The following is a 13917-nucleotide window of genomic DNA, read 5'->3' on the forward strand; positions in this document are numbered from 1 at the left end:
GGCCTTCATGGTCGAATTGCTGCAAAGAAACCACTACTAAAGGACACAATAGAAGAACAGACTTGCTTGGGCCAAGAAACTGTCCTTTGGTCTAAATGAGTCCAAATTTGCGATTTTTGGTTCCAGCCGCCCTGTCTTTGAGACGCAGAGTAGGTGAACGGCTGATCTCGGCATGTGTTTCCCACCGTAAAGCATGGAGGAAGAGGTGTGATGGTGTGGGGGTGCTTTGCTGTGGTGACACAGTGATTTATTTAGAATTCAAGGCACAGTTAACCAGCATGGCTACCACAGCATTCTGCAGTGATACGCCATCTCATCTGGTTTGCGCTTAGTGGTACTATCATTTGTTTTTCAACAGGACAATGACCCAAAACACACCTCCAAGCTGTGTAAGGGCTATTTGACCAAGAAGAGTGATGGAGTGTAGCATCAGATGACCTGGCCTCCACAAATCACCCGACCTCAACCCAAATGAGATGGTTTGGGATGAGTTGGACTGCAGAGTGAAGGAAAAACAGCCAACAAGTGCTCAGCATATGTGGGAACTCCTTCAAGACTGTTGGAAAAGCATTCCAGGTGACTACCTCATGAAGCTGGTTGAGAGAATGTCAAGAGTGTGCAAAGCTGTCATCAATAGCCAATCTGAAATCTAAAATATTTACTTAACACCTTTTAGGTTACTACATGATTCAATATGTGTTATTTCATAGTTTTGATGTCTTCACTATTATACTACAATGTAGAAAATAGTGAAAATGAAGAAAAATCCTTGAATGAGTAGGTGTGTCCAAACCTTTGACTTGTACTGTGTATGTATATATATATATATATATATTGATTTATCGGGGGTGCTGCAGCACCCTCAGCACCCCTACTTCCTGCAGCTATGACTGGGCTGTTTTACCCTCTCCTTTTTTCTCTTCTCTCTCCTGTTTTTTCTACTTTTCTGTAAAGTGTTTTGTGACATGTTGTATGTGAAGCAACACTTTAAATAAATGTTGATTTGACTAGAGGCCGTCTGCCAGGTCCTGACTGCCTGGTTGGAACAGATTCTGAACAGGACCTGCAACGACGATTACAGGGCCAGTGTCGTCATCCAGAAAGGTACATTTATAACCTGTTTTACCATTATGACCAGTATAAACCCTGTAATAACCTGTGTATTACCATTCTAGTAAATGTACTAGATACTTCATAGTGCTATACATGGATGTGGCTTCGAACCAGTTCAGAATATGAGTGTGTTTTATTAGGATTGGATTCTGGTGCCAGGGACAGGTTCCCTGACACACCGTGTCCTTCTTCATCAGAGGAAGAAGAGGTGTTCGCGAGTGTCATAACTGTCCTCCATTTGGAGCCCTACACCTCAACCAAGGCAGCATGGGCAGCTCCTGCAAAGACCCTGGAGGTCAACCCCTGTCTGGATGAAGATGAGAGAGTCCCCAGCACCTCCATGATTGAGGGGTCCCTGACGACCACTCAGGCAACATGGGCAGCTCCTGCCCAGACCTTGGAAGAAGAAGTCGGGGGAGCTGATGTCTCTGAGGTGAGTACCGGCTCCCTGACCCCCACCGAGGCCAGGCAGGACCTCCTGGAGAAGATTCCCTCTCTCCTGCCGGGTGAGATCCTCATCGAAGAGGACATCCCCCTACGCAGCAGTCCCAGGGACACCGTCATGAGCCCCCAGACCCTGAAGCTCATCCTCCAGGGCATATTGCACCGACTGGAGGCCTCAGAGTCCCCCCAGGCCAGGAGGGCGAATGACCCCTTCAGGCTGATGAAGAATCTATTTTTGGAGGTCCACCATGCCCTTAGGTATGTTGACATCGCTGTCCTCTTCAGCCTGGAGGAGAGCATCCAATTCAGGGGGGAAGATGCAATGAAGGCCATTGTGAAGGCTGCGGCTAAAAGGTTGTCCCTGCGCTCGGACTCCAACCGGGCTCAACTGCGCGCCGCACGCTATGGTGGCGAGGGAGCCATATGTTGCATGGCAGACACCATCGCCCGTGTCATAGACGACCACGCCCAGGACTGGAGTTCAGACGGCCATTTTGGAGCGAGGAGGAGCCGTGGTAGTGGGAGGTCATGCTCCTCCTCAAGCTCCTCAAAGAGTGACATCACCCTCACAGAGGAACTCTTGGCCCAGGGGGAAACCCTGGAAGAGGACCAAGAGGAGGTGGCTCCGAAATCTGACTCTGCTAGCTTGGAGAAGGCCAGCAGCAGCTCCCTCTCCACAGACCTTGTGGACAGCACCTCCACACAGGTAAGGAAACTACCATTAACCAGTAGGTTGCTGAGTTATTGGGGCTGTTTGATTGTGAGGCACCAACTCATATCTGTTTCTCTCTCTACTAAGAAGACGGTGAAGGACGAGGCAATGAGGAAGTTAGGAAAGGGGAAGCGAGGTCGCAAGAAGACCCTGAAGAAGAACAAGGTGGCTCCCCTTGGCACTGATGGTAAGTCCTCCCTTCTGTCAGTCCACATGTCTATTTATCTTCAACAAAATTCTATTATTTCACCACCATTATTTCACCACCATCCCCTAACATTACCACCATTGTAATGTTAGGGGAAGAGACTATGATGAAGTTATCAGGGCCTTATTCATTAAACGGAAGTAACAGGGAGGAACTTCCTTGAACTAAAAAAAATTGTGTTTTTGTTTTCTGTTGCAAAAGTTTATTTTACGGTTTGTCCTAATGATGTCATCCCCTGTTCTCTGTCACCTGTTCAGATACCGTGGCTGATGAGCCGGGAAAAAAACAGTCTCTCCTCCTGCAGATTACAGCTGCCATGGCAAAACTATTTTGCCTCCCCTGCAAAAAAAGAAGCGGTAAAAAGTAATTGTGTGGGTATACCCACTTAGTAGGCACTTCAGTGCACCTGCCTCCTCTACAAACCCAGAGTCAACAGAAGAGGGAGACAAACCCCCCTACTCACAACACATTTGATGATTCCAACCATACCCCCACGCTATGGTGGCGAGGGAGCCATCTGTTGCATGGCGGACACTATCACACACGTCATAGATGACCATGCTGAGGATTGGAGCTCTGACGGCCATTTTGGAGCCAGGAGGAGCAGTGGTAGTGGGAGATCATACTCCTCAACCTCCTCAAGGAGTGACATCACCCTCACCGAGGAGCTCCTGGCTGAAAGGGCCAAGGAAGCGGACCAAGACGACGTGGCTGATGACGAACCCCCCCCCCCCCCAATAACAAACCATTACAAACCATGATGACTCCCCCCCATAGCCCGGCCGGACCTATTTAATTAAATAAACATGTACTTGCATCTATTTTTTAACCTCTTTTTTTTGTTTTTTACAGGCCTAATGTAGACTACAAATTCTTAAGTGCAAATTGATGTGTGTACTGCATCAATATTATGAGTTCACTGTGCCAGTCATTATAGTCAATCTAGGCTTTAACACTCTTAAGTGTATTGGTATTGACACAATAAGAGTTACATTTGAGAATTTTCTAATTTGGCCTTTCTGAGGGAATACATCTGCAATATACTGCTAATAATGTTATTCCAAAATGAAAAACACTTCTGGAAATGTACGAAGTAGAATAGATCATGTTCTTGCCTTTGACAGTTTAGATCATTCAAATGTAATAACTCAGGGCTGTGGAGGTCACAGTCTCTTATGACGGCTACCAAAGACGGCTTCCAAAGTCCATCCTGCTTCCACCACTCGCTCGCACTAGTCCAATATTTTAACCTCTCCCTACCGGAACCTAATCGAGTAGCTGGCCCGGCAGTCATGCGAGATTTGGTTCTGGGTTGCAGAGATTATGGAGGTCAAAACAAGGTCTATGGCTGCGTTTACACAGGCAGTCCAATTCTGATCTGTTCCACTAATTGGTATTTTGGCCAATCAGATCAGCTCTTTTGCTAAGAATTGGGCAAAAATCAGAATTGGACTGCCTGTGCAAACACAGCCTAAGACTGTCATGCAGGACCTGACCAGGAACAACTCTGATCTGATAAACTGTCAAAGGCAAGAACATGATTTATACTACTTTGTACATTATACTACTTTGTACAGTATTTTTCATTCTAGATTAACATTATTAGCAGTATATTGCAGATGTATTCCCCATAATATACTCCAGCAAGCAATAGCCTGGAAACTGACCAAGGTAAAATAAAATAAACTCCTGCCCACAAGGAAATAGGATGGAACACTTTATGATGTGAATGTAGGCTATGTTTATTTAGCCTGCTCATTACCGCTATCAGATGTAAGCAGGCTATTTCTGGTGTGCATTTTCATAGCCTTTGTGTGATGTTTTTCACCTATCATCAACTATGACCAGGTGCTCCTTTGCTTTTCCGTCTCAGTCTCCCTCTGGCAGTATCAAATTCTCTGTAAGCAAATCTCCTATTTGCATGCCCTGAGATTTGTTTCTGTTTTATTCAGCTATAGTTTGAGTTTCTGCTTATGTATGGATAAGGAGGCCAATAGGGAAAGGGGATACCTAGTCAGCTGCACAGCTGAATGCATTCAACCGAAATGTGTCTACCGCATTTAACCCAGCCCCTCTGAAGCAGTTGTTGTTGGGGGTTAACTGCCTTGCTCAAAGGCAGAACGGCATATTTTTCCACCTTGCCAACTTTGGAACTCGAACCAGCAACCTTTTGGTTACTGGCCCAACACTATTAACCGCTAGGCTACCTGCCTCTCACTCTCACTCACACACACACACACACATGTCTTCTGCACAACACTGTACCTCAATTCACCTTTGGGACTATTGTTATGTATTGACCAAATGGCTTGTTGCTTAATGTAGGATAGTATGTATCCACTATAGATTTGGACTTGTTTTCAATATTAGATCATGAGTGTAACTTGTAGATTTGCGATATTAAATGTTTTAGTCATATACTTTTTATTATACTGTACTCCATGTATCTTCTGGTTGTGATTGCATGGGCACATTTTTACTTGTAAGCAGAGTAATACCAATAACAGTTGTTTTGTGTGTGGCTAAATTACAAATCTGGGAGAGGGGAAAGAGATAAACAACAACGTTCAATATGAGAAGTTGGAAATTACAAATCCATGGGCTGGACATGGTCACATGATACATTGGGCGCGCTCCTGCTACCTACCGTACACGCTGTGCCAGCGCAACTGCGCGCAGCTCCATCAGAAAAAAAAAGTGTAGCCTCCCGCTCAAGCCATCATCGGCAATGCGCGGACAGACAAGGGAATATTCCTCTGCCCTCCAAAACCAAACGAAGAGCAAACGAAGAGTGACACCCTTCGGTCATTGGGTACTTTGCTCGAGGGAAGCATAAGATAGTCTCGTTTGAAAGAAGGCTTTTGTGGCATGTGATACTGGGAGACTGACGCGTGTTCGTGGTTCACGGATGTTACTACGAAGACGGATCTCGACAGTTTTTCTGCCGCTGTAGCGTTTTATGTTAGCAATGGATCTCTATCCCTCTTCGGAGCCTGTTACGCGGATAGGGAGGGAGTCGTGCCGTTTGTTTCCCGTGTGCTCTAGCTGTTGATAGCTAGCCTCAAAAGAAAAGAACAATGAACGGAATCAAACAGTTTTGTTTTATGCTTTTATCCTATTGACATTTTAAAGACACTCAGCGGGAACATTTTGTATTTGTTGAACGAACCATTAGTCGAACAACCAAACATTTTGGGATCACCAGCTTCATTGGACAGTGGCGCGTTGAGGCGACACAATGGGATTATCTTTGACCGTTGGCTGAGAATTGTTTTTAAAAGTTCCTTTTATCTCAGAGAATATAGTGGTGAGTTTTTGGACAGAGCACATATTTGAGCAACAATTGGATGAATTGATCATCTAGCTGCCTAAATTGGTGGAGAAGCCCATTGTGAGCACTCGCCGGACAATCGCATGTGTCCAGTCCAGTTGGTCTAGTCTAGAACGGCATCATCACTGGAATACGACACAAAGAACAACGATGGCGAATGACTCGATACAAGTAAGTTGTTACATTGCTGTTACAGTGTTATAACAATGTGCGTTATCTATACCTGGGGGTATCATCCATTCGACATCAATGGAAACCCAATGCGGTGTTCTGTTTTCTATTGTCAAATAATAATTTCACTGGATTTATGACGATGCATTGCGCTCTTTATGCTCTGTATTTTGTCAAGACACACTTGTGGTGTCCTGCATTGTCACCTTGGCATGTTTTCTCATTGGTTCCTCATTGCAGCCAAATGCATATGCGAAGAGCTCCTGGCCGGGCGGGCACAATACTGGGCGGGTGTTTGACACACACATAAACACAAACAAACACATAAATACACACACATCCCAGTGGACCTCACCAGTTCTCAGAACCATCTTGAGTCTGAGAAGAACCAATAGCAGTCACAAGGCTCCCAACCTTTTTGGAATGGACCCTTTTCAAGAGGGGAAAAAAACCATGTTTGTGGCGACAGTCATTATTGCCAACTCATTTCTGACAGCTTGAGTAAAACGTTTCGACTATAACAAGGACTTTGAAAAATATTACAAGGATAATGTGAAATACGAAAAGGAAATTCACACCACTAAAATAGAAATCCACACCACTAAAGTGATGGACATTGAGCTGGGGGTAATTTTGTCATTTAGACTACTTTACTTGACAGTATCCTGATACAGTATTTGACTGAGTTGGTGCAATGACTGATGTTCTTTACAGTGGGGGTTATGAACAACTCAGCACAGGTGCCACCACCACTCACAAAGACGTTGAAAATATCCTAACAGTGGGTACTGTTGTAGGCTACAGAAGTCCCTCTTGCCTCTGCTCTAGTTTAGTGACAAGTCAGCAGTCAGACCCCTTTTTACCTCAGCATTTACCTTGTGTGTGTCATCTAGTCATGAACCCAACTCTCTGTTTGTAGTAAAGTAAGGCAAGAAGTGTGTTGAATAATGCATCCTGTTTAAATGCTGACTGTTGTTAAAGCTCTGTACTGGGTTAGTAAGTTACTTCACCCTTCTTTACTAACTAGCCTTGATGATGTCTTCTAGTCACACTGCTTGCTACATGGGTTTGCTGTACTATTTAACATTCATCTTTTATCAGACTCTTATCGTTCACGTTTTCAAACCCATTCCAATTTCTCTCGTTTGTTGGAACTTAAAACTTCTTCCCCCAAATAGGCCTAACTGGCTTACGATTCCATGCTTGGCACAGTAGCCAATTATTTGTATATCTACAGTACAAGATAATACTAGAAAGCAGTACCAGACAGGAGGTAGTCACCTCTCTCTCTCGGGGTCGGTTTTGCCCTATCCATTTCCTTGGCAGGTTCACACACAATGGATGAGTGCACAGCTGAGAGAGGGCAAGCTTGGGGGACTGACTCAAGCCACAGTGGCGAAGTGGGAGCTCTGGTTTGGTGGCACAGACAGGGAGCCATTATCCCCTCAGCCAACACGCACACTGGTCTGGTGACTCGAACTGAAGGCCTCTGCAGGCCGGGCAGTTGATAAAGTCTGTCATAATCAGACTCCAATGTCTTCAGTGGTGGGGAGGTTTAGCTTCTTCACAGCACGCCTTTTGTTCCCCACACACACAGGAAGACTGATACAAAATAAGCCGAATAGGAATCTGAACCCAAACAGCGTCACACTTCCTCCTAAAGGTCACGGGTGGGGGGGGGGGACGGACGGACGGACAGGGATGTAAATGTATTGTAACTAGTGGGATGTTAGTTTGTGATAGCAGAAGTTTTAGAAAGGAGAACATTGGATTAAATATCCATGACCGTACATTCATCTACAGTTGAATTCTGAAGTTTACATGCACCTTAGCCAAATACATTTAAACTCAGTTTTTCACAATTCCTGTTGGGTGAATTTTGACCCATTCCTCCTGACAGAGCTGGTGTAACTGAGTCATGTTTGTAGGCCTCCTTGCTCGCACACACTTTTTCAGTTCTGCCCACACATTTTCTATAGGATTGAGGTCAGGGCTTTGTGATGGCCACTCCAATACCTTGACTTTGTTGTCCTTAAGCCATTTTGCCACAACTTTGGAAGTATGCTTGGGGTCATTGTCCATTTGGAAGACACATTTGTGACCCAGCTTTAACTTCCTGACTGATGTCTTGAGATGTTGCTTCAATATATCCATATCATTTTCCTTCCTCATGATGCTATGTATTTTGTGAAGTGTACCAGTCCCTCCTGCAGCAAAGCACCCCCACAACATGATGCTGCCACCCCCGTGCTTCACGGTTGGGATGGTGTTCTTCGGCTTGCAAGCCTCCTCCTTTTTCCTCCAAACATAACAATGGTCATTATGACCAAACAGTTCTATTTTTGTTTCATCAGACCAGAGGACATTTCTCCAAAAAGTACGATATTTGTCCCCATGTGCAGTTGCAAACCGTAGTCTGGCTTTTTTATGGCGGTTTTGGAGCAGTGGCTTCTTCCTTGCTGAGCGGCCTTTCAGGTTATGTCAATATAGGACTCGTTTTACTGTGGATATAGATATTTTTGTACCTGTTTCCTCCAGCATCTTCACAAGGTCCTTTGCTGTTGTTCTGGGATTGATTTGCACTTTTCGCACCAAAGTACGTTCATCTCTAGGAGACAGAACGCGTCTCCTTCCTGAGTGGTATGATCCCATGATCTCATGCGTGATCCCATGGTGTTTATACTTGCATACTATTGTTTGTACAGATGAACGTGGTACCTTCAGGCGTTTGGAAATTGCTCCCCAGGATGAACCAGACTTGTGGAGGTCTACCATTTTTTTCTGAGGTCTTGGCTGATTTCTTTTGATTTTCCAATGATGTCAAGCAAAGAGTCACTGAGTTTGAAGGTAGGCCTTGAGATACATCCACAGGTACACGTCCAATTAACTTAAATGATGTCAATTAGCCTATCAGAAGCTTCTAAAGCCATGATGTCATTTTCTGGAATTTTCCAAGCTGTTTAAAGGCACAGTCAACTTAGTGTATATAAACTTCTGACCCACTGGAATTGTGACACAGTGAAATATAAGTGAAATAATCTGTCTGTAAACAATTGTTGGAAAAATTACTTGTGTCATGCACAAAGTAGATGTCCTAACCGACTTGCCAAAACTATAGTTTGTTAACAAGAAATGTGTGGAGTGGTTGAAAAACAAGTTTTAATGACTCCAACCTAAGTGTATGTAAACTTCCGACTTCAACTGTACACTTTTTTTTCTCAGTTTTGCATGTTTCACACACACACACACACACACACACACACTAAAGACAGACACTCAGGGTAATGCATACGGATCATTCACCTAAACAGCTGCATGACGTAATGAGACTACTATGCACATATCTCAGGCTTTCTCAGCAAGCCAAGGCCCTGTGGCCGTGTAGGCAGACACACACTTGCTAATGCGTTAGGCCGTCATTGTAAAATAAGAATTTGTTCTTAAGTTCTTAACTGACTTGCCTAGTTAAATAAACAACATGCTACCAGAGACAATGAGAGCCATGCTGTTCACAATTGAGTTGCTTAAGTTACTTCTTTGATTATTTTTCTTTTGTATTTAAGAAGAATAGGCCTTATGCTCTGAAGATTTATAGGAGAATGGTATTTCCTTATTGACTCTTATCAGCAGGACTTTTCTTGTTAACTGAGACAGTCCCAAGCACAGGACTGTGTCCTTACTGGCTGTCACTGACTGCCCCCATTTGATGTCCCTATTGGCCGCCACTATCTTTGTTCTTGGCTCTTGCTGGTCGACACAGTCCATGCACTGTTTTCTTACTGGCCACTGTCAGACAGTGGCCAGTAAGTGTCCATGCTGGCTGTCTGTGTCCCACTCCCAGTAGCACAGTATGGCTGTGTGAGTGTGATGGTGGTGGTGGTGGGGGGGGCTGTAAAGGGCATTATGCTGATGATGAGGTTCTGGCCATAGCAGCACAATGGCCCCCATTGTCCCGACTGCAGCCCCAGATCACGTTCACCAATGCACTGTGTTTCCTCATCCTATCCTGGGTGGCCACACCCTCACTAATAGGTTAAAGCAAGGCCCCGCGGTGTGGCATCATGGCTGCGTCTGTTTGTTTTGTGTGGGAGTTTGTGTGTTTATGTGTGTTTGTCAATGACACACAGGTCGGGGTGGAGTAATCACTTTTGTGTTGACATGCTTTCACGTGTGAGTCTGGGTTTGAGTAGATGTGTGTGCGGTATGAGTGTGTGATGTTTGTGTAGATGTGTTTGCCTATTTGGGCCAGCTGGTTTGCATAGGGAAGCCCTAGTTTTGTGTGTGTGCATGTGTGTCCAATGTCCATACACATGCCCCTGCGTATTTTGTCCTATGTCTCTCCCTGCCATCCCCTGTGCAAACATCCTGCCGTTCTCATGACCTAATGACCTCGCCCCTCTGTTGCAGCCCCTCCCTCCCCAGTCCCCACCTCATCCATAGTTCACACCCTGCCATGACCTCACCGCTCCACTTTCCTCTCTTCTTTCGTCTTTCTCTTATTCCATACAACGTGGCCTGACTTTGCCTCTGCCCCGGGGGCCTTGCCTGGCCCTGCCTGTGTGTGTGTGTCCACTCACAGGCAATGGAGCCTCTGATGGAACGTGGCCACGCACCAGCTGCTCTCCCCCTTCTCCTCTCTTTCGCTGACTCCGCGTTTTCCACGCTGAGTATGGAGGGATGGGGCCTCAGGATCTTATCACCCAATGGTGATAATTAGATAAGAGAAGTCTTTTTTTTTATGGGATAGTTCAGGATTTTGGCAACTTCCCCAGAGTCAGATGAACTTGTGGATACCATTTTCACGTCTCCGCGGGCAGTTTGAAGGAAGTTGTTAACTAGCTAACTAACTAACTTAGCGCAATGACTAGAAGACTGTAGACTTCGTCATTGCGCTAAGCTGTTCCCATAGACTTCTAGTCATTGCGCTAAGCTGTTCCCATAGACTTCTAGTCATTGCGCTGACGCTAGTTAACATTGGCCCGCGAAACTACCTCTAACTTTCTTCATAATGATATCCACAAGTTCATCTGACTCTGAGAAAGTAGATAAATCCCAAACTATCCATTTAAGCACTTTTACAGCAGTTTGTCACTGTGTCGTTAGACATGTTCAGTGTTGGGTTTCCCCACTGTTAGCCTATTTGTTTCACTTCAGGGCAGATTGTGTGACTGTGTGCCTGATTTTATCTTCAAAGGTGCTGGACGTTAGTTACACTACTTCAGCAGAGTAAAGCTGAAATAAAACACCTAAATCCCAGAAGGGCTTTTTCATAACTGCTGTGGATTGTGCACATTGCATGGTAGAATGGATATTATGTATTGATGGGAAGTAAACATTGAAATTGTGTTTGGGTTGTTCAGTCAGAACTGTAAATATGATTTTGTGTGTGTGTGTGTGTGTGTGTGTGTGTGTGTGTGTGTGTGTGTGTGTGTGTGTGTGTGTGTGTGTGTGTGTGTGTGTGTGTGTGTGTGTGTGTGTGTGGTGTGTGTGTGTGTGTGTGTCCAGTCCCCTCTCTACTGAGTGCATCTACTCTTTGGCGATGACGGTATAAATGACTCTAGGGAATAAGGCCTCTCTCTTTAAACAATCCTCTTATTTGATTCTACTACAGATCAGGTTACACACATGACATTTAGAGAGAGAGGCTGGTTCACTCTGTGTAAAAGAGACCAGTGTTTGTTCTGTGGTTGAATGGAAAAATATTATACGAAGGTAATTATTGTAGAAAAACCTTTTTTTGCATTCATTTCCTGTTAGTGTCAGTATTCTCTATAACTATTCGGATTCATTTCCTGTTAGTGTCAGTATTCTCTATAACTATTCGGATTCATTTCCTGTTAGAGTATCAGTATTCTCTATAACAAATTCGGAAGAATTGAGTCCCACAGTATCACAGACTTGAATATCCACCTGCCTCTGAAATGGGCGTGGCTTGAGTCAATTGTGCGGAGAGTCGGGAGGCGCAGAGGACAGGAGACAGGTGTGTCAAGTGTGTTACCTGGAGCTGTGCTGCCATGGCAACGGCTGTCGGGGGAGGATGAGCTCATAGTTTTATGCCTAGTCTACTCTGTGGTGTCTGACACACACGCACACACACATACACACACTGCTTCCTGGCCCATTTACAGCAGATTAGAGGCCCCTTTGGGATGTCGTCTCATTCAGAGTCAATGGAGCAGTTTGTGGTTAAGGCGGGATGTGAAGCTACAGAGACTAAAACACTCTCAGAGGTGGGAGACGAAGACGGAATTAGATGGCAGACGAGGATGGAATGAGGTGGCAGACGAGGATGGAATGAGGTGGCAGACGAGGATGGAATGAGGTGGCAGACGAGGATGGAATGAGGTGGCAGACGAGGATGGAATGAGGTGGCAGACGAAGGATGGAATGAGGTGGCAGACGAGGATGGAATGAGGTGGCAGACGAGGATGGAATGAGGTGGCAGACGAGGATGGAATGAGGTGGCAGACGAGGATGGAATGAGGTGGCAGACGAGGATGGAATGAGGTGGCAGACGAAGGATGGAATGAGGTGGGAGACCAAAAAGGATAAGTTGCTTATGTAATGAGTCATGATGTAATGTTTTGAAGCATTTTATTACTTTACCACATAGTTCTAAAGGGTTGTCAGTTGTGTGTGAAATCTATCATTGGAAATAACATGGAAGTGTGTCCATCCAGCCGTAACCTTCCCTAACTCTAATCCATCCAACGTAATGATTTGATAATATCCCGTCCCGTAGCAATCCAACCATCACTTCATATACCCTGCCATCTATTTTTGATTCGTAGAGAAATCCTCCCCACTCCCAACCCAAACCACATTTAACCCCCCTGAAACATGTCGATCTGTTCTCGACTCCTTGTTCTCATTCCCTTCAACCGTAATGTTCTTTCCCCATGCGATTATGTGTGTAATTGGTTTTGCCTGCCATAATACATATGCCCATCTCTCTACCTCTCAATCTATGGGCAGGATGAGTCTCAGCTCACACACACACAGTCATGCCGGTGGCCATGACCCATCACTAAACCTTGACGCTGTATTGAATAAGAATCCTGCACTAAATTGAAGCAGAGAACCAGTGTCCTCATCCTATTAACAAGCATTTGGTTTTTGGCAAGAAAATAAACCAATCTCTTCCACGCTCTCTTACATGTTCCAGAAATGGTTAGACTTTGCATGCGTCTGAAATGGCACCCTGTGGCCTTTCCCCCACAGTGAACAACAAAGCTGTCATTTCAGACGCAGCCTTTGTTTTCTTTTCTGGCTGAACATAGCCCAACTACTATTATTAAAGCTAGAATTCTTATTTGCTACATCCATTTTTGGACTTATAAATTAATGATATGTATCCCCCATGTTTTTTTGAAGAATATAACTTATAAATGCCCCATGAGCTTAGTTCAGAACCCAAAACATATATGACTGTTTTACTCCAATGTTTGTAAACAATGTAAATGTAAACAAGCACTGTATAACCTCAACATGGTTTAAACTATAATTGTGATATCTTGGATGATCAGTCCTTGCATCCATAGCTCTGTCTATGAATTTGGAGTGGTTATATTTCTCCAGGCCCATCTCTCAGCTTTCTACCAAAACAATTTGTTATTGTTTCAATTAAGGGTTCTAGCTTTAATAAATGTGTCACTGAACCTCAGGATCCACTCCTGCTGTGGTGTTGACTTGTCTCTGCATGTCCTGGATTCACTTAGCCACAGACATCAGCCTAACCTTAAAACCTCTTACATCTAGACGTTCCGCTAGCGGAACACCGCTCCAATATCCAATGATAGGGCGTGGCGCGAAATACAAACTCCTCGAAAATCCGAAAACTTCAATTTTTCAAACATATGAGTATTTTACAGCATTTTAAAGACAAGACTCTCCTTTATCTAACCACACTGTCCGATTTCAAAAAGGATTTACAACGAA

General features: G+C 44.7%; 1 protein-coding gene across 1 annotated transcript in view; it reads left to right on the plus strand.

Moving 5' to 3' along the window:
• Positions 1–5156: 5156 nt before the first annotated feature.
• Positions 5157–13917, plus strand: part of LOC106587417 (serine/threonine-protein kinase N1) — a 61030-nt gene continuing 52269 nt past the window's right edge. The window contains exon 1 of the mRNA XM_082965465.1: positions 5157–5979. Coding sequence (XP_082821591.1) covers positions 5959–5979 — 21 coding nt within the window. The 5' untranslated portion in view covers positions 5157–5958. The remainder of the gene's footprint in view (positions 5980–13917) is intronic.

Source organism: Salmo salar, chromosome 02 (genome assembly GCF_965601325.2).
Source record: "Salmo salar chromosome 02, fSalSal1, whole genome shotgun sequence".
Lineage (NCBI taxonomy): Eukaryota > Metazoa > Chordata > Actinopteri > Salmoniformes > Salmonidae > Salmo > Salmo salar.